Genomic DNA, 24,672 nt, shown 5'->3' with positions numbered 1-24,672 from the left:
TTCTTTGGAAGTTGTGTCTCTGGTTGTGGTTTGGAATTTTGATCATGCTTTGCCGTGAATATTTGGGGCGCCTACTCAAGGTGCAAGTAGTTCAACCAGCATGGACGAGACTCAGCTCGCAGGTCAATATCGAAAAGTTGGAAGCGGAACAGGACACTACTGAAGGTACTTTTAAGTGTGAACGGCCCCATTTTCCAGTCTTGTTAACAATTGCGCTCTTTCTTTAGTTACTGAGGATGGGGCAGCTCGGGAGAAAGAGGAGGAGTTGCAGAGGAAACGGAACAAATCCCGATTGAAAGAGGCCGACTTCCGCATGTTGCACGAGGAAAATCCTTACCCTGAGGCGACGTTTTGGCATCACGGCACTCTCAAGTACCTTCGAAGGACCTTTGGACGATATGGGGCCGCCTCCAATGTGGATCCCTCAATATGTTGGCCTGTAAAAGTAAATCTATACTAATTGTACACCAAATCGGTGCCCCGACGCATAGTTTGGCTTGTTTGTGCAGGCCGAGTTGGAGGATAGTATGGAGTACGAGCGAGTGAAATATCCCGAGACAGTAACGCAAATGGTACAGAGAGTCAATGCAGAAAACGCTGAAAAGGTGCGAAGCGATAAGCAGCGGCAGGAGGATATTGTTAAGAAAATAGAGAAGAATGAGCAATGGAAGAGGGAGTTGTATGCGAAAATTGCCAAGAAAGAGGGCGAGGCACTGGAAGCAAAGGTGAGCAAGCAACTGTTGTTTTATGGAACTTTTAGCTAACTCACCGAAGTTGGGATGACTAGTTTTATGGCATTCTAAGCTGAGTATTTCTTAAACGCGACACGTTTTAACTGCTGGCATTGCCAACACAAAACAAGTTCATCGGAAAAGAGAAAGCTGCGCGAAGAAATGTTTAAATGGTTTCCCGTGCAATATAATTAGCATCTTACCGACACAGTGATCAGTTAATGTAAAAAAAAACCCTCAAAAACGGACGATAATACGCTCAAAGAGGATTAGTTTCTGACATTGCACTGATTTAATCGCGATACTTGACTAATATTTGCTGGAAATATTTCTAGATGCGCAAAGACCGATTAGTTGAGGAGGTGCGAAGGCATTTTGGGTACACTGTGGACCCCAGGGACGACCGATTCAAGGAAATGCTGGAAAAGAAAGAGAAAGAACAGAGAAAGTCGCTGAAGGAGGCTCGCAAAAAAGCGCGCGAGGAGGAAATGGTGAAAAAGCTGATGAGCAAACAAGCAAAGACACCAACAGCTCCAAGCGAGTAGGTCAACTGCAAATAAAACCTGATTTTATTCAACATGTTTAATGAGATATATCGTAACAGTCCCCCAAAGGGAGTTGAATACAGTTTCCAAGTCCCAACGATACTCTGAATACAATCAAGAAATTTGTTTAAGTAGGTTTTTCGAATAGATATAGCTTTTAGCTGGAATGTCACTTTCAGGCTGTTCACACGTTAAGCCTATATTTAATAAATACTGTTCCACTTCATTGTGGATTAAATTTAATTAAGCAGGCCGAATTTAGGTCTTACCCATTGGCAGTTGGTCTAAGTGAAGCTGCAGCAGGCGTTCGTTTTCCTTGCAGTCTTGTAGAAGGCCTTCGATTGGATGCTGAGGCCCTCAGATTTGGCCACCAGGTCATCCAGCTTCTCGCCTCGCTCAAGCACTGCTTGAATATTGCTATGCAGAATGATTTTCGTGTCGTCTAGAGTGTCCTGAATCTTGGTCAACGCGTCAGCTTCGCTCGGGTTCTGATACTTGGCTAAGTAGGTACTGAGCTGGGGAAAAGCCACGTCGCGCTCCTGCAGGTTGGGCCAGTTCACCGCAGGAATCTTGTCCGAAAACTCGTCCAGGATCTTGGTCAGTAACGTGTGCGACACTCTAGAAGGGTACTCCTGATCGGAAATGACCACTCCCGCCAGATTGTCCGATCGTACATACACGTGACAAATGTACTCGCCCTCCTTCACTGACTGTCTGGAAGCGGGCAGTGTCCGTTCAACGATAGTCTTGGCACAAAACAGCATGAACTCCTGGACGGGGCCCCGCTGGAAAAAGTTCACGCTCTGAAGATCGTAGACGGATTTTAACCACGTGGCACTGTCGTGGCCTTTGTACAGAACGGTCAGACAGTATAACTTGACCATTTTGGGCTGGAAAATGTGCTGTTTGTTGTGTTTTTTTACAGTGCCAAAAAAACAAGCCACCGACAACTCCAATGTCAGTGCGTGCTGGCCAGTGTTGCCAGGTTTAACTTTTCGAACTCGGACAATATTTTTTGTCCAATACTTCCAAAGTCTGACTGAATAGGTTGCTCTAGATTGCAGGCAATAAATAGTGTTAATATTTTTGCGAAAAAATTATTTTATTTCCTAGACGCATCAGAAGAAAGCTATGGACAAAAAGCAAGGCGAACTTCAACAATTTTACCGGTATTTCCCCTTCACGATCCAACGTTTAGTTTTATGGAAAATTTCATTGTCTTTGGGTTTGGATGAGAACGTTTTTCGCGTAAATCACTCAAAGGGTGTCAGCGGTCATCAAGTGCTGGCGAGGTTTTTCTATGGATCTGCGTAAAAGCTATGGAGCTGGCAAGACTGGGTTACAGTCCGCTGTAGGTGACCTGCCAACGCTTAGATGTCAGCACCGATTCCTGTGGAGTGTTATTATTGGGTGTAGGAATTGTTTTGTTGAAGGTAGAGGGGGAGCGGGACTGTCGGAAAACTGGCTCTGTTACTGCGCGTCTCAGTGTGCGCGGTAGTGTTCGCGTTGTCTAGATTCTTTGTACCATTCCTGGCATACCACAAACAGGCAAACTCTTCGTATTAACGGACCAAAATCCGTCCTAATTAGCGTGAAAGTTGCCGCAGTGCATTCAACTTGCAACTCTGGTAAGTACTCGATTGTCTAATTGCCCATTTCATACACTGATCGCAGTGTTTTGGTGAAAAAATGCGCCGAAAGTCCAGCAATGCGCCTCTAATTCCTACAATACTTTACATATTTGTCGTGCTTCGGGTTCGGAACTTCTGACGACTGACAACATCGGCGCATTTCGGCAGACACGCTCGAATTTCGAGTATTGCGCCCGATTTTTGCTTGTTTACAGGTTTTACTCGAATTGTGATTGTAAATTTGCCTGACATTGCTCAGAGGTAATCAGTCTCTTCGGGTTATTGTCCAGTTCAGTGGCGACGGCTCTTCAGCCATGTGTCTTTTCTCGCCCTTCCGAGTGTTTTCGTTCAAATCTAGTGTTGTTTTTGTCCAATTAGTGATGGAGTGTTCGTGTGGATAGTGGTTAGCCCACATTGGATTACGCGGCCCAAATCACTCGCTACGGGAGTCCTACAAGCGGCATGTATTTAGGTATTGGCTTGTATTGTACTCTATGTTGTGAGTCATCCTTGTATCATCTGCAAGCAATTGTTTCAACAAGTTGGCAGTCCGAAGAACTGTTATAGTTTCAAATTCTGGTTCAAAACACCCGCTCTGCATTCACTCAGTTAAAGATAATTGAACATGTGACCAGAAATGATTGAGATTATTTGAATACTCCAGTGGCTCCGATGACGACCGATAAGCAATTAAAGATAAAAACTGTGTTCTGATCGCGTTTCAGTAGCTGATACGGCAACACGAGCGCTGTTTGTCCTCTTCTGAGCGCAATCAATCCCGATGACTAATTGCCCAGTTTATGCTCCTGCAAAGCAAACAATTCGCTGGTTTAAACAGCCAACCACGGAAAGTTTCTGTCCGGGAGCGGCTGATAAATGGCCTCAGAAATAGCCCGAAGCCATCAACAACTCGCCACTGTATTTAACTTGGGTATGGGCTGTTTTATGTCCCAGCATCGTGCGTAGATTACGGCCTGTGGTTCGGCAGGACAACCGTCATGTTTCTTTCGTTTTATCTGTACGCAAAAAGCGTCCCAAAGTGGCCAGGCCTGAAAAGGATCGGCCAGCATACCGTCTGAGCGAACCTCAGACGCACAAACGCGCCGAATATGCAGCCAGTTGCATTCTTCATTTCAGATTTATATGGACGACATTGCAAACAGTATCACATCGTGAAAAAAAGAGCGACTGGCGTGCTAAAGAATAAAACACATAACAAATGCCCGATATACAGGGTGTCCTGGAAAAATTCAACGGCGGATTTCTCGGTTATTCCCGAGTTCAACTACCGATGGTGGCGCTGCGAAACGTCAAATTACCTACTCGTTGTCGAGTGACAGTTGAGACTTGTCAGTCTTGTTTATTTATTGGAGTTGATGACATTTATAACATCAAACAGTTGATTGAAGTTGATTAGAACAAAACAAATCACAATCAAATGTAGTTGTAATTCCTGGACGTATGGACTTTTGAACTCGCGAATTGCACAACACTAACTAAAACAAAAGATGAAGCAGACACTTCTGGACGCTTCATTAAACTCTTATGACTTTGTTTGTATACGTGTGTCTTCCAATCAAGAAAATCTAAATGCAAATTTGCATTGAAATTGGGTGGCAATCATGAGGATCAAGACAATTTATGTCATTACGGTCAAGTGTCAAACTGATTAGAAAGCATCACAGCCTACTAAGTTACGTGCGTACCTACCTATAAGATTGCAATGCAAAATGCATCGCTCCGAATACTTTAATTGCAAATATCTCGAAAACCGTTGCTCTTCGGGATGCCAACTGATCGGAAAATAGTGAAAAACATATTTTCAGTTTCAGTATCAGAATAAAGTTAGGGCGAACTGAGTAAGAGTAAGGTGTGCCCAATCGCACTGTTTCGCCCCAGAAATCGGCCGTAATTTTTTTTTACTATTACTGATGGGACACCCTGTATTGGTCTTGTGAAGGGTACGCCAACAAACCTTGACTTCAGCAATTACATTCTCATTATTGAGCCGGTAATGATTGGCGATACCTACTCTTTTTCTTTAAGCAGTTCCAGTTTTAGCTAAACTCCCCAGACTAATGGGAATATGAAAACTCATTTGGTATTCGTTTCGTTCGTCGGCAGCAATCAGAACAACCAAACAAAGAGACTAATAATTAAATCGTGCATTAGCTGCACCTGGACATTGCGTAACCAAGTAGTACTTGTATGTATTTGCACATAGTCAGTCCGGAAAAAAGTCTCTCTCGGTTTGCACAAAAACTGGTTTCCGAAGCAGTATCTGCGTCCGTATTAAGACAGGAAGCGAACAAACCGAAGATAAAAGGCAGGAATAAAAATTGAAAGTTGACTAACAATTATTAATTAGGGACACGACACGGACTGATTGATTATAAGTCCCAAGCTTTAACTAAATCGCATACAAGAAAACTTTGCACAGTCAGTGAAGCACGCAGTTTCATTTGCCCATACCTTCATTATATTTGACGGAATTTGGACCGTTCCAAAAGAGTTTTCCTGCAGAAGATTTGAGGTGAAGCGCGTGTTTCCTTTTGCGTAAAGAACGGGGCATTTGGGGTTTAAAATGGAAATGCCAGACTATTTCAAGAACGGAATCAAAATTTTATAACAGCAGTTTTTTCCTTGGGAATCATCAGAAGATCTGGAGATGTTTTTATTATTCTAAAATGTTTAGGGGCGTTACGGGTACTACTTACTGTGCTGAATCGCGCTATTGACTTCTTGCCGCGCTCGAGTTAACGAGTTATAACTCATCGGTTAGTGGGTTATATTTCATTTGTTAAGGCTTTACGAGACCTGAGACTGGAATTTTCACATCTAAAAAGGTTATTCCCATTTTTTCTGAGTAACATTTTACTACTTTGTTCAAACGATTAAAAAAAGTTATCTAGATTTTCCCAGCAACAGAACTGAGTCCAAAGAAAGTCGACCAGTTTTCTTGTTAAATCGATCTCTTCATTTTTTTGCATAAAAAAATCAGTTTGCCAGTATTTTACAGTAAAATCTTAGAAAAAACGCGGTTATTCTGTTTAGATACAGTGTCGTTTAAAAATATTGACCTAAAAGTGAAGAAACGCCAGTTTCGAAGAGTTTTCCAGATAAATGATTGTGAACTTTCGCTTTTTCAGTTCGGCGCAATATTTTTGGAAAAAGACCCAGAAATAATTATTAGGGTTTTTTCCATAATTCGAAGCTACAAAAAGTTTTCCAAATATTTTTGCAAAGCGGTTAAGAATGCGTGTTCCAATGTATCCAAATGTATCTTATAATTTTTCACAGAAAATACCTGAAGATTGTCAGTACTTTAAGTAAAACTAAAAAATAATGCGATTTTTTCGTAGAAAGAAGTTAAGCAATTCTTTCTACGACTTCTTTCTATAGAAACCTTGTGAAAACTGGAATGACCTTAAAATTTAAGGCAACTTTAGAAATCTTCCGAGCGATGAGGGTGGCGAATTTTCCCAATAATTTTTTGTAAACTTTTGCTCCGGTCGGTTTTTTAAAATAGTCCTAATTATTTTCGATAAGAAACTGAATAAAATTATTTGGTTTTTGTGCCAAATTCGAAGCTGAAAACGGTTTTCTAAAGTTCCCTGCAAACCGATGAATGGGGCGAATTTTCTAGCAAAATTAATTTTGTCATTTTTGGCTGAAAAGACCACATTTTTGTCAGAAAAGAAGAAAATAATCAGAAATTTATATGTTTTTGCGTTTTTTGATTTAAAACTTTTTCGGGGAAAAACGTGATAAATTTAAATGAAATTCCTACAAAGCTATAAATATATCTTGTAATTTTTCGCGTAAATGTATCAAGATCGTCAGTATTTTTAAGCAACACTCTACAAAATAGAGCGTTTTTGAGTAGAAAGTAAAGCAAAAAAATTCAGTCAACACTAAAAAACCACATTTTTTAACAAATTCTACAGTCTTCAGAGGAATGGAGGTTCGTCACATCCGATTTCCGAATAATCAGTTACAAACTTTCGCTTATTTTGTTCGTTTTTTTTCGTTCGAAACTGGAAAGGGATTTCACAACTTTTTACGAAGCGACCAAGGATTCGAAATTTATTTCATAATTTTTCGCGGAAAACACCTTAAGATTGTCAGCATTTTTAAGCGGAACTATAGAAAATTGAGCATTTAGAAGAAAGAGTGGGCTAAAACTGAAAAATTCTGTAATTTTGAAGAAATGTTAAAAATATTATTGCTAAATGGCCCTTAAAACAAATCTAAAAACAAGTAAAAAAAGGCATCAACATTTCCCCAACAACGAAACTGAGTTGGTGCGTTGTGTTGGCGCACCAACCCATTTGCGCAGCACTGCCCAATTCCGAAAAATTCACTGAATTACCCAGACCACCACCGTGTATACGGTGCCTCGAGTTAGATGAGTATCAGAGCAACGAAAAGCCCAAGAAACTACTTGCTTTAATAGACAAGTGACACCGTGGACCCAAAAAAAAGCTTAATGCGTTAAGTGGACGCGAATAACTCGCCGGTTTCATGCTTTTCCAGCGTGCAGCCCAGCTTTTCTGCCTCCAGAGTTTACCCGTGCGTCACCACACCAAAAATAAACGTTGAAGGATTTCCGAACGTTAAGTCGCTTTGTAAAATCGGTGAAAGCAAACTTGACCGATACATTTGATCATCATGCCGGATCCAGGGAGGCAGAAGCGTGCTCTTGGAGGCACTTTGTTCGGTCCAGTCCACATGCGGACATTCAAAGGTGAAAAATCAATGCAACAACTGCCAAGCACCGTGCCATTATTAGATTTTTATTGTTCGAGTGCGATTGGTTGACATTTGCGGGTATTTTTAATCGACTTGCTTTTAGTTCTTGTTGGCGGTCTGAAATAGGCCGGACAATTTTAACTGCTAACGGTTGTTGCACGGCCTGCCGCGACGCCTAATAAACGCCCATTTTCATGATAAATATCGACAAATTACGCGGATTACCCGAATGAAGGCAACTGATAACGGCGCTTTAGAGCATACGTCAATAATAGTAACATTAATAGAAAATTATTAATCGTAAAACCCGCACGCTGCTCGAGTCAATACTCCACCTGCTTGCTGTTGATCAATTAAATTTGTATTTATTTTGCTGACCTGATAGATGGAAATCCTTTGGCTCTTGATAATAATTGCGCGGTTTTGCAACAATTCACATGCGAATTTCTATAATTACCGGGTTGGTTGAAAGAATTGGTGCTCATACATGTTGAGGCTCAGCTTTAAAGGTGCCCATACACCGATGGGACAAAATGGCACTGATAAGACGGACTCAGGCATATGTCAATAACATCTAACGAGCAGTTAAACAAGTAGTAGAAAAAGAAGAGCAAGAGAAGAAGCCCAATTGACCAATAAAGTGTTAATCAGGTTGTTGCCTTTTTAACTTAGCCGCCGCTAGGCGTGACTCAGCTGGCGTCCAATCAAGCTAATTATTATTCGTGTGAGGTAATTGTCTTTTTGTCAACACCGTTACTTACTCGACTGGCAGTGAAAGGTGCGGCTCTTAGATAAAATATCACTTATAACGCTAACACACAATATAAGAACAAAACAGCGGATAGAAATTTGAATCGACTGCGTTCGGTTACAGTTCGATGCAGGCAATTCAAGAAAGAGATAACGGCGTTTGCCACCCTTTAAACGCCGCCTTCAGATTGCAAAAGCCCTTGAAGTGTTCGCGAACACTTATTAAACCCTTAAATCTAAATTCTTTCACAACTGATCAAGTCCTAAAACTTGCGCGACATTTATTACCAGCCACCCTTCCTAGTAAATCACCGCGTTTTTTCTCCGCCCCCTGGGGAAACTGAAACGAGAAGCGACGAAAAATTGCAAAAAAATAACTTTCTTCACTGGAGGCGGGGTCTGGGAATCAGTGTTTTTCTTACAAGCTGTTTGTTGCGTATTTCGCCTCAAACATTTTTTGTCTTAAAAAAAGACAGAATTTCCTCACGTCTATTATTACAGATTGATAAACAGTGCTCTTATCTCACGAGATTACCAACAAACAGTTTGTGAAAACATGAATCCGCCTCAACAATATAGAACTTATCTATAAACCTTGTCATTTTTACATCCTCGGAATAAAATAAAGTTGGTCGGGCACCTGTTGATCAGGGGGTTGCGTCCCCGGCCCGTGGCTTCGAATAATGAAATTAAGGAGTATTATTTAGGGATTTTAACTGGCTGGCATTTCGGGAACGGCAAGTATTCGACTGGAATAATTTAGACCTGGCGGCCTTTTTGCGATTGCTGTTTGCGCCGTCGAAAAACATCAACGTTGTCTTTTTCCCCGTGCCGGCTATTTCATAATTAACGCGACAGGAATGCGTTTTCAAAGGGTGCCATTTGAACAATGGAAGATGGGCTGCAACAAGAAATATGTGTTTTTGTTTCGCTGCAGCCAGTCAATTAGCACTCGAAGCCGCCCTAATCATTTGCATTCATCAAGCGGGCCCATACATACGTATGTTTCTATTAATAATTTGATGAACAATCGTTTATTGAGTTGTCTGTGTGTTTTTGTCATTAATTAAACAGATATTCGGCTCGATTTGGTCGTTAATTAAATGCAATACAGACTGGTGTCATTTCTGTTGCTTCTCATCCATATCAGAAGCTCAAGTAACCATAGGTAAATACAGAAAGTTGGGTTCAGATGCAATGAAATAGGTTAAGGTAACGGGATGTTAACAATACCTCCTAACAACGGTTATGAGTCGAAGATCTTTTTGCAATTTAGTTGCTAAATCACAAGATATTTTACTCCAAACATGTTTGTCCACTCTTCGCAGCATTTTTAGCAGCTTCGTATTCAGTTACTTAACTGCTGCTGCTGTTGCTGCTGCTCAATTTCTATCTGTGCAAAAAAGACCGCCCTCACTTACAGAAAACAAAATGGGACAACGATTTCAAGCGCTCAGGTTTGGCTGCAAGTTTCGGACTTGATTTATTCATAGACTAGTAGTAAATGCATGAACTTTTCCACGTAGGCTCGCGCTCGAACCAGCAATTAGACGCAATCATTAAATAACCCAAGGTTTCCAAGAAAGCGATAATTGCAAGTCAAAGCGGGCGCGACACTAAATAGTGATAAAGCGTCAGGCTGATTCCAAAACAGACAATTTCTTCAGGATTGTGTCGCCCGGAACGAACACAACTCTGAAGATGCCAACCGTGCGTGCTGGCGAAACGTCAGGACCAAATAGATAGATAGTATTCCACTTCTTTGTGAAGACACTCGTGGTGAAAAACTTACTAGTTTGAAGAAATGGCCAGGAAAGTCAAGGAAAATTTGTATGAAATGCTCAAGCTTGCAACCACGCAATATGAAAGGAAATTGTTCGAACCAATCTCAGACATGACTGCATTTCAATATGGTGTCTCAAATGACGTCACTGCCAAAAGGTTTGGGACAGACTAGCACGAAAAATGTCGGGATTCGGTTGGAAAAACTTGTCGCTGCCACTGAGCTCCTCACTTGACTGGGGCGGCTCGCTCAAAAGCATTTCAGTTTGAATTCTTCGGATGTTTCTTGGAAACCTCGATCGGCGGACGAGGCAGATTAAGGTAATGATTTTATCCTTGATCACCATCTGCTTTGAATGCCCGCTTCTGGTTACCGTAACCCCAAAGGATGGAAGGAGAATTGTAGGTTTATCGAAATATTGTTTAATAAAATCGATCGAATACTGACTGACCACCGATAAACAGGAGGCAAATCGACAAATTTCAATAATGAAAATCAACTATGCTCAATCGCATTTAACGGCATTTTCGGTTTGAACATTTGCTATCGCTATCGATACATCGTTTTCGATTAATTAAAGCCAATTTTCGGTATAGTATACCGCTTAACAGTATTAATTAGGGTTATTTGCCGCTGTTTTGCCTGAGGAACTGATGCCACACGCACATCACAAATCTATGTGATTTTTGCCACCAAAACAGCCCGATTTTTGAATGAGACAATTCCATCGGGGAACTGAAGAAGAATGTTATTTTGCGACAGGCCCCGGTATATGGGGGAAATGACGTCGAAGACTGACTGGTTTCGGTGACTCCGCCTATGTTGTTCTCGCTCCCTCTCATCGAAAGTTCCCATCGCAATTCTCTAGTTCCCTTACAGGGTGGGCATCAAAAGTTTTCCTCAAATCAGGCAACTTGTTTGTGCATTATGCAGCAACTGTCGATGACTGATTCTTGTTAGTTTTTTGTTTAACTCGATTTGTTTGAATAGTTAGCATTGAACACTCGATTAGTTCCGCACTTGGGTGACTTTTAACAGGTTTGTTGCATTCGAAACTGGGCAGATAAACTGGCATAGTTGAGCGAAAACTGTTTGTTTTCCGTCTCACTATGTGTGTGTCCCCAACTGAATTGGCATTTACTTGTTCGATCCATTTGGCATTTAGCCGTCGCAGCTGACACGAACTGGGATCGGCTCCGCTGTCTGCCAAACCTCCTGCGTTTCTATTTTATAATGTTAGCTAAAGGCCTTATGCCATTGACATTTGCGAACGAATTCCGCTGAAGATCTACCCAGCCTCTGGAAATCTCTGGTTTAATGAAACTGGTTAATGGTTGAACTGTTTTTCTTGTTAATTTCCTATGAAAAACCTGGCCTAGAATTGCGTTATCTGTTGTTTCGCGTAAAAAGGTGTCGTTGTCACGGGTTATTGGCGCGAATTTGCCATGTCACACGCGTTTTATTATTGAATTTAATCGGGTACCACTTCAGCGTGATGAGTGCTTTGTTTACCTTGAATTTTCAAGCGGTGAAACATTTATATTTTGGAAAGGTTAGGGCCTAGAATTGAACCCGTTTAAATTAGTAGTTAAACTGAACACGAATGATTTTATGGGACCTCGGGGTGTTAAACTTGGTCCCACGTGATAGATAACGTTTTTATTAGCAGCGTTTGGCGCACATGCAGTTTTCACTCATTGAAACTCGGAAAATTTCACGCATTTGGCACATCTGCGTTGTGTTTTTGGGCGCAAATGGGCATTTTTCGTGTGGTCTTGTTGCGGCTGTTCCGGACATAGAGCGAAAACTGTCTGTAACGAGTGGGGGCCCCGTGGGCTGACGAACTGCCCCAATACCGGAACACGTGCGCTTGTTGTTTTTAACGTGTTCGTGTGCATTTAATGAAGTGTAGTTAACATACAATGGACGGTACCGCCTTAGCAGCCTTAACTCCAAATTGCTTTAGTGAGCTCTTGTTCACTTCCGATGTAAGACTGTTGTCGTTTTCGAGGAACTTCCGACTTATGAGCAGGCTGTGGCAACATTGGGCTGAACAGTGTCAATGTGTCAATGTCATTAATGTTTCAGTCGTAGGGGTTTATGATAGGAAACGGCCCAGAGCGTGATCCACAAGGTTTTAACGCATTCAGCGCTATCGCAGCTCCCTAATCACAACTGTAATAACGTAAAATGCGAGCGACTGTTAACGATAATGCTCATAATCGGTACAATGGTTGCGCTTATTGTCGTTTTATCGCCCGAAGCCGACGCCCACTTTACGTTTGTTAGTTTGGGTTTCGTCACGTAATTATGATTTGTCCCAAGCTATTTGGCAGTGACGTCATGATTTGAGATTTTTGAGAAAGATTTTCGTAGTTCAAACTTCTGCCCGTCTGACTCCATCCCAACATGCTTGATGCCCGTGTAATCACGTTATTGTCCACTTTTCGCAGCATTATTGGGATCACATTTTGAGCAGCTTCTTTTGCCAAGGACAGAAAACATCGTTGTCGCTTTGAATTTTCGTCAAAATATTGTATAAGAGGACTTTTTTAATAAGTAAAGATAGTAATTTTTCCTAATGTCCTAAAGCTAGCCCATAGGCTACCAATCTGACATGAGACCATTTCAAAGTAATGCCTCTACAAAGGTAAACTGTGGTAGATTGCGAATGCAGACGTTACATTCAGATTTCCTATGTAGAATTGGCTGATGACTGAAAACTTTAATCATGAATGAACGGAATCAATCTGTCGTGTCTTCACCTGGGCACCGTTTACCTGCCCTTAAGCTGCGATAAAGTGAACAAAGCAGAACCTGCTCGAGAGCGTAGTTTTTTCGGGTTCCAGGCGAGGTTGTGTAACCGGTCCAGTGGCGTAGATGGACCAACGTCACAGTCGAGAACGGTAAACGATTGTGGCGCATTTACGGTGCAGTGTGCAGTACTGCCATGATAAGTTGGCCATCGCAATGGAAAAGGTTAATGGAGACAACTAATGATATAACACGGCGAACGAGAAGAGACAAACAGCAGCCGTGGCCACCAGTGGTGGCCGTCGAATTGGGTTTGCTTTCTGCACGTCAATGCGTTCGATCAACAAATGTTGCCTTTTGTCACTCGAGTCGTTAAGAGATGTTTCCATTATAAATTGTCAGCGGTTTTCCCTCATCTTGCTTCCATTTCTTAGGGAGTTGAATGTCTGTTAAAACACGCCGTTTTCGCAGTTTAAGTGGTAAAACTCTGTTATTATGGAACACGTGTTGCAGTTATGTCACTAATAGTGCCGCCGTTATTATTAGCGAACGGACACTAAACATATTTTTCCTTCCTTACTGTGGGAACTGGGAGGTTACTTATTGATGTGAGCGCCCAATTGCTCAGCGAGTCACTCGCATTCTTTCAGTTTAGGTATTCTTCTCTCTATTTGATAGATGAAGGGAGTGGCGCTTTGAAATATCAAATTCTGCAAAGTTTATACATGTGGCAAGTGGAGCGTACCGGCGCCGCACCAAAGTGGAAAACCTTTGTGTAAGCAAAGAACGGCAAGCGCCTGCCAATGTAAACGGCTCGACATTCTCTTTTGGGGCTGGCAGCAGCCCCTCCCCGAAACTGCTTTGTAACTCTGGAAGAAACTTTGATACTGAATAATCTTTCACGGGGAATTGCGCGGTCTTTTGTTTTTCGCATAAAGGCGGAAACTGGGACTTGAGAAAATCGGCATGCAATGCAGAAATGTGAACAGTGCGTTAATCAGGGCGGTTTTGCCACTGGCATTTGCCTCGGACATCGTCTTCAAGTTTCGGTACAACAAAGTAGTTTTATGTGTGTTTAATGTCCAAGTTGTGGCCGAGCCCTTTGGGCACGACACTGATTTCGATGCGAAAAACACTCCAAATTCAGCGATTCTTTACTTTTTACCATCCAGTGAGCATCCACAATCAACGCATTAAAGAGTGTTTAATGTCGAAGTTGTGACCGATGCGAAATTGCTGGTGATTTCGATGGATGCTAAACCAAAAACACTCCAAATTCGGCGATTCTTGATTTTTTACCATCCAGTCAGCGTACACAACAAACGCATCAAAGAGTGTTTAATGTCGAAGTTGTGGCCGATGCGAAATTGTCGATGATTTCGAGCGAAAAACACTCAAAATTCAGCGATTCTTGACTTTTTCCCATTCAGTCAGCATCCACAATAAACGCATTAAAGAGTATTTAATGTCGAAGTTGTAGCCGATGCGAAATTGCCCATGATTTCGATGTAAAAAACACTCCAAATTCAGCGATTCTTAACTTTTTAGCATCCAGTCAGCATCCACAACAAACGCATTAAAGAGTGTTTAATGTCGATGTTGTGCCGAGCCCTTCGGGCACGACACTGAGTTTGACACGAAAAACACTCAAAATGTAGAGAATTTTGAGTGTTTCCCATCCAGTCAAAAACATTTTATTTGCATCTTTCAAACGGAATTAAACAGTGATTCTTCAAAGCTGAAAGTTTCATAAAAATTACCCAAAATTCCGATTTGGCCCCCCGATGAAAATGTCCGATGTAGAAAGTATTGAAAATTGTACAGAGTAAGAACTAAGGAATTGTAGAACTAAGGCTTCACTCCCTGGACCTTTTGCTGAAATAAAGTCGTGAATTTTTTAGTGTATTTGGATCTGAATATGTACATCAATTTTCGGCTGTCGGTCTTTGGCAATTTTTCGCTTTAAAGCGGCGTTTGATGCGAATGTTCGATTGTGGCTAATTTAAAAAAACGTTTGGTTTTTCAAGAAATCATAATCAATAATATCGGGTAAATTTGTAATTTGAACTGGTTTTCAATCAAGATCATGGCAGCAAATTACAAGAACTGCAAATTGCGTGCGATTTGCTGACTTTCCTGATGCCCCAGTTATTGCTCGAAGAAATCGGTTGATTTCAGCGAGCAACCTGACGATTTCATTGAAAATAAATATATAATAGTGGCCGGTTGCGGCACCAGGTCTATTTCCTAAAAGTGGAAAGTACCGCGAATGTTGGCCAACGCATTCAAACTGCCACAATTCACGTTCTACCTTGTTGATATGTTGATTTATTTCGTCTTTACATTGATGTTCAGCCGAAACTAGGCCGGAAACATTGCACAATGATATGCTGCTATGGTCATTTGCGAAGGGTGGACATTTACCCTTGTAGTTTCTTTTTTGTAGCCTTTTTTAACAATTAAAAAACGAAACTGTAGTTGAAAATACTTTCGGATTCGTTTTCTCGTGAGCAATTGGTTTCACAGATTCGACTGTCGTTTTTTTTTGCTCCAAGTATACTTGCAGAAACACTTTGAAATTGCCCCCAAGTCATGTTTTAAGCACAATTGCATTTTTTTATGTCGAGGGCGCTTGTTATTTTCCATTTGCACCCTTTGGGTTCCGCACGTGGAGATAAATGGGAATTCCCGTTGTCCGAACGATTGGACACAATGGAGATATTACAATGAACCACACGTAAATGTTGTGAATTTACGTCGGACAAAAGAGGCCCTTTACCTGCATGCCGTGCAGGAATTCGGCCATTTGTTCATCGGTTTCGACGTAACAGAGCAGGATTAATTCAGTGTTAAACGCGAACTCATAAAGCGCGTTTTGCGCTGATTGTCTTTGTCTTCCAATCGCTCCTATCTGGGTCATTACAAGGCGCTTATTGCATGTTTACAGTTGTCGGCTAATGAGTTAGGTGATTTAGCAGCGGAAGGAAGTCTGATGATATTGAAATGTTCGTTCGGCTAATCTTTGGACGATGTCGTCCAGAGGCACTCAGGACTCAGAACTTGAAAGTATCACTGTGTGTGGGACGCCCCTGTTTCTCCGACAAGCCATTGTTTCGGGTTGGATTAATAATGGCGTCCGATTGAATTCCCCAACGTATTCTCTACCTGGCCAAGCGTCATTCCACGCGTTTCTCGTTTCCCCGAAGCGGCTTTTCGAATTCGGACTGACCGGCGTACGGGCTGGGATTCCGAAAAATTTTTCCAACCAGCTCTGCGCTCCAGCAGCCGAGATGGAATTGCTGAGATATCCGATCTGGTACCGAACTATGCGCTTTTTAGAATGTGCTCCGTTTATTTTAACCGCTTCTCTTCCATCTTTGTCTAAATTCGAACTGTCCCAAACCCTTTGGCAGTGACGTCATTATTTCAGACGCCCTATTGAAGTTTACTCATGTCCGAGGTTGGTCAAAGTCGCCTTAAGAACAAGGCCTCAGTGCTGAAATCTGAAAGAATTATGACGTCAGACGATGTAGGCCAGTTTTTCGCTCGTAAAAAGCTGTAGGCCAAATCAATTTATGATTATCGAGGAGCGATGGTTCCGTCATGAATTATCTGGGCGTTTGCCCCGCATAAAAACTACTTTCGCGGGTTGCCGGTGAATACTAATTTTCCCTGGACTATTCAAAAGTTGGAAGAAAAAATACACTACAATTAGGCAAAAGTTTTATAATTTATTGTCGACAGTTTTACATTAATTAAAGATCAAAACCAGTCTTTCAACTATGCAAACTTGTGGCAACGCTGATAGCTTCAAACGCGAGTTCAACTTGCAATGGGAGCGCTGCGAAACGTCAAATTACTCGTTGGCGAGTGACAGTTGAGACTTGTCAGACTTGTCTATCTATTGGAGTTGGTAAACAAGCGAAAATAAAGAGTTGTAATTGTAACAAAAATTAATGTGTACGAATAAACGAAGCGAATAAGTAGAAAATGACAAGCTTGCAAAAGTTCCTTAGAACAAAACAAATCACAAAACAAGTGTCAAATTACTTAGTTAACTTACAGTTATAATTTTAGCCACCAGGGAGCGTTTGGACTTTTGAACTTGCGAAATAAATGAACATTTTGACAGCTGCAGCTACATCTTCCTAAACTTTGCTTAATAACTCCGAAACGGTTTGTTTTAAGGTTGGGACACCTAACATAAACTGGAGCTAAAAATCGACGATAGATCCGAAAATTTACAAAATTTAACGGTTTTATTTGGAATTAACTTTCGAAGCTCATTGAGCGGTTTGTGGAGAAGCTTTCAAAAATTGAAACATGTTCGCGCGTGTAGTCTGTCCCAAGCTTTTTGGCAGTGACGTCAGAGACAATATTTCTACGTGAGAAAAATGTGTCCACATATTGTGATCCATTGTCGCTTACAAACAAAATGTAAATTAATGCATCGGTTTAAATACAAAAAAATCAGGTGTTTGTGTCCGAAAAATAGCTCGCAGCCGGCGAGTTTTATTGATAATGGCGAATAATCTTATCCAGCTTTTATTTATACAGGGTGACCCAAAAAAGTTATGATATCAAGGCCAACTTTTTGGAATAGAAAACGCTTTTTTCTTTCGGGAAACTTTCGAAAAATTTGCCCCGAATTTATAAACTAATTAAAATAAATAGGTACTAAAAGAGTAAAATTAAGTGCTCATCACTCACTCATCTTGAACGTTATTGCGTGTGTTTCACACTTAGTAGGGTGTATTTTTGTCAATATTCCTAATCTCCTGCATAAGTCTTCGATGTTTTGCGGTCGATTTACATAAACCTTGGATTTTAAATAACTTCATAAGAACGAATTCAAGGGTGTGAAATCTGGTATGTTCGGTAGCCACCCTATTGGTCCCGGTCTTGCAAGCCAACATGCAGGTAACAAGTTAACACAAAATGAACTGGCGCACTTTCTTGTTGAAATTATACGGTTTCGCTTGCAATATCTGGTTCATTTCCATTTGCAATTAAGTCAAAGTGAAGAAAATCCAATAGCGGACGAAACTGTTGGCCTGCATAATCAACAACTCTTTCGAAGAGGGCATTTTCAGACTTATTGAAGTTATCGGCAATCAAACCTGTGCACAAAAGTGAAAATAACGGCGATGTAACCCAGATTGACCGTTCGATGCGTATGTTTACTTCCCGGAGTCTCCCGGAAAATACTTGAGCTGGTCATTTGATTGCAAAAGAAATCAAAAGTCTGGTAAAAGTTGATATAAAAATGATTTTTGCTTTGTAGGCAGCGTGGTGACTCCCGGCGGCATCATTACCTCTCCGTGGACGCCGGTTCCAGGCCCGCCAGGCGATTCAAATGGCGGGCCTGACGTGAAGAACCTGGAGGTGGATCTGAGCGATGTAAGTGAGCGAAACTGACCGTGTATATTGGCGAGATCGTGGTGTAATTGAGGGCGGATAATTCCAGGATGAAAAGGATATGGCAGCGGCGGACGCCGAGGGCGTCTGGAGTCCCGACATCGAGCAGAGCTTCCAGGAGGCTCTCGCCATTTATCCGCCGTGCGGTCGACGAAAGATCATCCTATCGGACGAGGGAAAAATGTATGGTGAGTGCCCGAATTCCGTCCATATTTCCCGCTAATTTCAACTGAGTAGCAAATAAATTTCATCAGGCAAATAGTTTCGCTGTTAATTTGCGTTCAGATGCATTGCGGCTCTCAGTTCTCGTTTGGACCGAAACTGTGCTGATTTTTCCTTTAAAGTTAATTTTACGAGAAGAATCGCTGTTGGAGGCCCTATAAATCCCGTGACATCTTCATCGTCTAATAACGCGGCTGCAGCATAATGGCGAAATCTACCCTACTTTATATTTTCTTCGCTGGCGGCGGTGGCGGCCGAACGCCCCTCGCTCTCGCACTAATTGCACATTCTTGGCATAGTTTGGGGCCGCGCCGCCCCTCATTCTGGGGACTGAGAGCGTGACATCCCTTGCCGTGCTTTTGTTTTCCGAATACATACTCAGGAATTGAGGTTGTTTTCGGTTTATTTTGCGATGACCGCATGAAATGAACACGAGCAACATGCACGTTACGCCTCTATATCCAGTTTTCTGGATCAGAAAACTTTATTGTTTTTTTTTTCAAATTTAAACCCCAACTTTGGGATTCAATTTTGAATTCTTCAGTCAATTCCAAGTGTGTTTTTTCTATCAAAAAACGAACTGAATAAACGAAAGTTTATATAAATTATTTGGAAAACTCGTCACTTCAATTCCTCTGAAAACTGTAGTTTGTTAAAAAGAATGGGTTTTTTAGTTTTGACTGCATTTTTTTGTTTTGCTTTCTACTCAAAAACGATCTTTTTTGTAGAGTTTTCCTTAAAAATACTGACGATCTTGGTACATTTTACGCGAAAAATTACAAGATATATTTATAGCTTTGTAGGAATTTCACCAAACTTTTTCCGGAGTCGAAGTCGGGAGAAAAACGAAAATAAATTTTTCCCCGAAAACTATTAAGGTTTTCGTACAAACCGACCACAAAGCTAAAAGTTTTAAATCAAAAATGCAATGCGAATCCTTCTTCGCCTTGTAAAAAGTTTTGAAATCCCTTTCCAGCTTCGAATTTGGGACAAAAATCAAATATCTTTCTATCAAAAAACGAACTGAATAAGTGTAAAAAAATTAAAAATATGATTAATAAATGGCCTGTACAATAAATCTAAAAAAAGTCCTCAACATTTTCCCAACAACGGAACTGAGTTACTGCGCCGGTGCGTTGGGTTGGCGCACCAAGCCATTTGCGCAGTACTGAGTTACCCAGGCCTAGAGGAAACAGAACAACAATCAAATTAAGTGTTCAGCAGATGAACTTGATTATATTGATCCAAGGCGATCAATAAACTCGTCTTGTACGTTTTGAATTATTTCCGGATTTACGGCAAGGAATTCTATGGGACTTGGATCTGGCGATCTCGGAGGCCATTCATTAGGTCCTCTAGGATTTCACGGAAAAATTTCATGGAAAAAAAAGTAGGAGAAATTCGAGAAAAACTTGTCCGGTTACTGCGTGGTCCTAAATAAATTACGACCATCCACTTTTTGCGGTTAGAAGACCCATTTTTTATTTCAATTCAAAAAGCCTCGGTGTTTTTTTTCGTCATTTCTCTCTGCATATAAAAATCCCTTCGAGCCACATTTTTTCCGGTGTTTCCGATGAGTTTCGAAATGAGCCTAGAACCTAAACGAAAACCAGATGCCCGATTTCCGTGTTGATTCAACGCACTGTATGGGACTTTATTTCAGGTCGAAACGAACTCATAGCCAGATACATCAAACTGCGAACTGGGAAAACGAGGACACGGAAACAAGTCAGTTCACACATACAAGTGCTCGCCAGGCGGAAGCTGCGCGAAATTCAGGCTAAACTTAAAGTTGTAAGTATCTTCGATTCTCTCAGCTTGAGCTAATTGCGGCTCAAGTCGCCCGGCCAGAAGAAAAATGAAAGACATGCCCGATCGCGTGGTGTTTTTGGTGGCAAAAATACCGGAATACCGGAGCTGGATGGAACGTCTTCTCAACCTTTCCATCTGAGCCCATTGAATACATGAGTCAGGGTCCGACACCAACAAGCCTTTGTCTAATCGGCTATTAAGCAGACACTCTCTAATGCACCTGTGATCCAGTTCCATTAGGCGCATTTAGCAACCAGATTATATCACGCTCTGTTTCATTCATATATTTCCTGTTACCTTCACCGAGCATTAGGAGACCATTTACTTAATTGGGCCTGGCACTTTCACTAAAGGCGCCTTTGATTTGGTAGGACCACGCGGTCAAGGAGAAGACGCTCCAAACAATGTCGGGCATGTCCAGTGCCCAGATTGTCTCGGCCACTTCAATGCACAGCAAGTCGGTGCCCGGGCTTCCCCTGGGCCTGAATGGCCATGCCATGGGGTTTCCTGGAGCGGCGGTAAGTTCGCTTCCCAGATAACCCGCAGGGACTGTTCAAATGAACCTGCCGCTCACTACTGGCTCGCTTTTTGATCTGCCGCCGGCTTTTTAACCAAATCGTTATCGATGCCTGCTTGCTGTGTGTTGCTCCCATGGCCCCCCGTTTAACCCCCTTTTACATCAAGCGCTAACTATTCCCGATGCGTTTCAGCAATTCTGGCAGCCCGGCCTCCAGCCCGGACCCTCCCAAGAGTAAGTTTGCTGCCAAAAATCCTTGATGTGTCCCTATATCGGCTTGAATTTGCAGTGTGAAACCCTTCGCCCAAGGAGCCTACACCGGCAAACCGGCCACAGCTGTGTCTGCTGGGGATGTGGGCCCCCTTCAAGCGGCGCCTCCGGTTTGGGAAGGCCGCGCCATTGCCACGCACAAACTACGGCTGGTGGAGTTTTCCGGATTTATGGAGTCCCAAAGTCGAGAGGAGGCGGTTAGTAGTTGTAATGTAAAGCGTTTTTGTTTTTTATTTATTTAACTAAATGGTAAATTACTCAAAAAACTATATAACTCTACAGTTATCTACAGGGTGAGTTTTTTTCGATGACTGGTACCCGGATCTTCGGAACTAGAGTAGTTACGAGGAAGGTCAAATGGACGAAGAATTATAGTTTTGAATGCTCTGCTCGCAACAAATTTTATTTTTCTAAAATTCGACAGCTGTCAAAAGATATTTGGGCAAAACTTATTTAGGGTACACTTTTAACTTACTCCTACTTCCGTTGATATTAATTTGACAGGAAAACATTAAATAGAAAACTTGTAGGAAAGTGAATTCCAAACAAAATGGCATTATACATTTCTCTAAAATAACTGTCATTTTTGACATATGACACAAATTTGAGTTTTTTTAAATGGCAACCATACTTGATTATTGCTTTACCGAATAGAGCGTTTTATTACGATTTCTGTGATTCCTGATGAAAATAAAGTGTCTCCGAACAATTCATACTTTTTCAATTTAGTTGATCGAAGTTAGCCATGGAAAATAGTATAAGACATTCAGCAATGTTTCCATAGTAACAAATGACAGTATGCTTCAGTATTTATTTTGACAACATCGTTAAAGTTGGTAATAACTTTTTCTTAATATAATTAAGACGGCTGATCATTTAAAGTGTTTATTATAATAATTAAAATTTAACTCTAGAAACTTTAATTTTTATTGTAAAACATTAAAAAAAGTCCACCATTATAATCAATGCAAAAATTGCAACTCTTTAAAACTGAATAACTTGCTTTTCTTGCATTTTGCACGTCTTGACATTTTGTTTTCAATTTAAATTCCTACAAGTTTTCCTGTCAAATACCATAAATCAGTTTTTCCCAAATATCTCTTGACAGCTGTCGAATTTAAAAAAAATGAAATTGGTTTCGAGTAGAGCGTTCAAAACCACAATTCTTTCTCCATTTAAGCTTTTTCGTAACAGTTGCAAGGAAAAAAGAAACTTTCCTGGGTTTCAGTCATTTATTCCGAATTCAGTTTGTTCGATTGGCTTCACAATTTGTTTTGTGGGTATTTCAGTATCCAAAGCACCTGTTCGTCCACATAGGGGGTACGCCGCTCTCCTACACCGATCCCCTGCTGGAGGCGGTGGACGTGCGACAAATCTACGACAAGTTTCCGGAGAAAAAGGGCGGGCTTAAAGAGCTTTATGATAAAGGCCCACAAACCGCGTTCTTCCTGGTTAAGTTTTGGGCTGACCTTAACTCGAGCATCCAGGACGAAGCTGGCGCCTTTTACGGAGTGACCAGCTCGTAAGTGCAGTAACAGCGCTGATTTAGACCGGGATAACGAATGAATCTCTAATATAATGTTTCGTTGCAGATACGAAAGCAACGAGAACATGACCATCACATGCTCGACAAAAGTCTGCTCCTTTGGTAAGCAGGTGGTGGAAAAAGTCGAGACCGAGTACGCGCATTACGAGAACGGGCGCTTTGTGTACCGAATACACCGCAGCCCCATGTGCGAGTACATGATCAACTTCATCCACAAGTTGAAGCACCTGCCCGAAAAATACATGATGAACAGTGTACTGGAGAATTTCACAATTCTCCAGGTGGTAAGTAATCGGGACACACAGGAAACCTTACTGTGCACCGCCTACGTATTCGAGGTCGCCACAGGCGAACATGGGGCCCAGCACCACATTTACCGGCTGGTGAAGGACTAGCTTGTATGCGAGACGATTCGCGGATTATTTCACTTCAGTGCCTACACCCTTACAATACTGTTAAGTTAGCTCTAGCTAAGGAATGTTTGATTTTTGTTCATTTTTTGTCCATTGTTAGCGCTCCTCTACCGAGATTGCTTCTGGTGAAACTGAGCGAAGAATAATTCCTTTTGTTTACGTGAATACCCATAATTTCCGTTTATTTTGGATTCATTGGTCTAGTTTGCGGTCGGGTGGATATTAGTTTTTCTATACGTCCGAAAACATTTAGATTTGCACTTATGTACTGAAAATCCATGAGAACCGATAAAGCCTTTCATAAATATCACCAACTGTCTGTTCGATTCAATTTCCATTGCATTTACATAGATCAATTCTGTGTAATATACTGATTCGAGGAACATTCATATCATTCTAAATGTAAAAAATAACAGGAGTTAGTTTTTAAATTTTGCAGTCACCAAGGAACGAAATCGAACATGCGGCCGTTGCAATAGAGAATACAATTATTTATTTTATGTTTAAGCAATATTTCAATTAGGTTGTGCCTAGTCGAAAAATCTAAATACTCTTTGCAATATTCGGCGGCAATTTAGGATTAATTTCCCGAGTTCCAAATTGATCTAATTTTAGGTGAATAATTTATCTACGTTTAGGATAAGAGTTTGCTATTTGTGATGATAATTTTTAACATTTTATATTTATACATATATATTTGAAATATTTATCAAGTTTACACAGGGGCACTTAATTGGACGTAATTATCTTGGTGCACTTTTTAGTTGCAAATTTGAAGGCAGCTGGCAGCAGTCGATTCGATATCGGGCCGGTTGTCTGCCCAAAACTGATTGCTACCAACAGCCCTCTGCTGTATTGGAAAAAATAGATAGTCAACTCTTTCGACAGGCTGCAATGTATTGATTGATCTCTTAGATTTGGATTATGAATTGTTTTGATTTTGCTAGCTTTTAAGTGTACAAATATCTTCCATGAAGGTAGACTGCTTTTAGGAACTTTTTTTGGAGATTAAAGTCGAGTCGACACAATCGGTCGCTGTAGCGGAGTTAGCGACGGACTAATGCAGAAAACAAAGACTCTCTAAACAATAAATAGCTTAAAAAATATATTTTATAACGACCCAAAGCTGTGTCAGATTGTAAATAGGTAAATCTTGTACATATTACGCTATATTTCTATGAATCAGAATATGATTTTCGTTCGGACTTTTACACGGATGGGTATGTGTTGTGTTTATTGTCTAAGGTTCGCAGAGAAATTTGCTAAGTTTTGCCGCCTGTTGCTGCTAATTGGAACCGCTCCATTCTTCTCAAATATTTACGACAATCTAGCGGCATAAAGGCGGACCAAATTCGAACTTACGAGGGTTCTGCCCACGTATTCTGTCGATACTTGCAGTTTTGATTCATATCTATACATGCCATATCACGCGGTATATAAGTAAAATTTTTGCTCTGTATGTTGTACAGTATTTTAAAGATCATGTTTATAATTTGTATGGAAAATATAAATAAATCATCAAAATGTA

The 24,672-nt window shown here is 41.2% G+C and overlaps 3 protein-coding genes across 8 annotated transcripts; 2 read left to right on the top strand and 1 right to left on the bottom strand.

Moving 5' to 3' along the window:
* The first annotated feature begins 2 nt into the window (after positions 1-2).
* On the top strand, positions 3-1,502 carry LOC109541379 (growth arrest and DNA damage-inducible proteins-interacting protein 1). The gene is made up of 4 exons (XM_019910239.2): positions 3-165; positions 228-445; positions 510-725; positions 1,067-1,502. The coding sequence occupies exons 1-4, from the start codon at positions 45-47 to the stop codon at positions 1,274-1,276; spliced, it is 765 nt and encodes a 254-aa protein (XP_019765798.1). The 5' UTR covers positions 3-44; the 3' UTR covers positions 1,277-1,502.
* LOC109541382 (synaptobrevin homolog YKT6) lies at positions 1,299-2,271 on the bottom strand. The gene has a single exon (XM_019910242.2). The coding sequence runs from the start codon at positions 2,158-2,160 to the stop codon at positions 1,561-1,563; it is 600 nt and encodes a 199-aa protein (XP_019765801.1). The 5' UTR covers positions 2,161-2,271; the 3' UTR covers positions 1,299-1,560.
* Positions 2,272-2,711: 440 nt separating this feature from the next.
* LOC109541374 (transcriptional enhancer factor TEF-1) lies at positions 2,712-24,672 on the top strand. Of its 6 annotated transcripts, none has more exons than XM_019910230.2 (9): positions 2,712-2,904; positions 18,231-18,346; positions 18,414-18,552; positions 20,250-20,380; positions 20,770-20,916; positions 21,109-21,149; positions 21,205-21,397; positions 22,475-22,707; positions 22,778-24,672. In XM_019910230.2, the coding sequence occupies exons 3-9, from the start codon at positions 18,426-18,428 to the stop codon at positions 23,124-23,126; spliced, it is 1,221 nt and encodes a 406-aa protein (XP_019765789.2). In that variant the 5' UTR covers positions 2,712-2,904; positions 18,231-18,346; positions 18,414-18,425; the 3' UTR covers positions 23,127-24,672. The 6 variants fall into 6 exon arrangements, with proteins under 6 accessions (XP_019765789.2, XP_019765787.2, XP_019765788.2 ...); XM_019910228.2 differs by lacking the exon at positions 2,712-2,904 and adding an exon at positions 3,062-3,379; XM_019910229.2 differs by lacking the exon at positions 2,712-2,904 and adding an exon at positions 3,066-3,379 and having other exon boundaries at positions 21,205-21,382.

This window comes from Dendroctonus ponderosae, unplaced genomic scaffold, assembly GCF_020466585.1.
Source record: "Dendroctonus ponderosae isolate FM_Combo_2020 unplaced genomic scaffold, Dpon_F_20191213v2 Dpon_F_20191213_1, whole genome shotgun sequence".
Lineage (NCBI taxonomy): Eukaryota > Metazoa > Arthropoda > Insecta > Coleoptera > Curculionidae > Dendroctonus > Dendroctonus ponderosae.
The sequence above is the reverse complement of the archived record's forward strand: the minus strand, read 5'-3'. Positions and strand labels throughout refer to the sequence as shown.

What these genes read in the sequence shown, in the direction of transcription:
- LOC109541379 (XM_019910239.2), top strand. Translation starts at nt 45, where the DNA reads ATGCTTTGCCGTGAATATTTGGGGCGCCTACTCAAGGTGCAAGTAGTT. An exon ending in GGAACAGGACACTACTGAAG is followed by an intron (nt 166 to 227) that starts GTACTTTTAAGT and finishes CTCTTTCTTTAG; the next exon opens with TTACTGAGGATGGGGCAGCT. An exon ending in CAATATGTTGGCCTGTAAAA is followed by an intron (nt 446 to 509) that starts GTAAATCTATAC and finishes TTGTTTGTGCAG; the next exon opens with GCCGAGTTGGAGGATAGTAT.
- LOC109541374 (XM_019910228.2), top strand. An exon ending in TTCAGGCTAAACTTAAAGTT is followed by an intron (nt 20,381 to 20,769) that starts GTAAGTATCTTC and finishes TTGATTTGGTAG; the next exon opens with GACCACGCGGTCAAGGAGAA. An exon ending in AGGCGGTTAGTAGTTGTAAT is followed by an intron (nt 21,398 to 22,474) that starts GTAAAGCGTTTT and finishes TGGGTATTTCAG; the next exon opens with TATCCAAAGCACCTGTTCGT.
- LOC109541382 (XM_019910242.2), bottom strand. Translation starts at nt 2,160, where the DNA reads ATGGTCAAGTTATACTGTCTGACCGTTCTGTACAAAGGCCACGACAGT.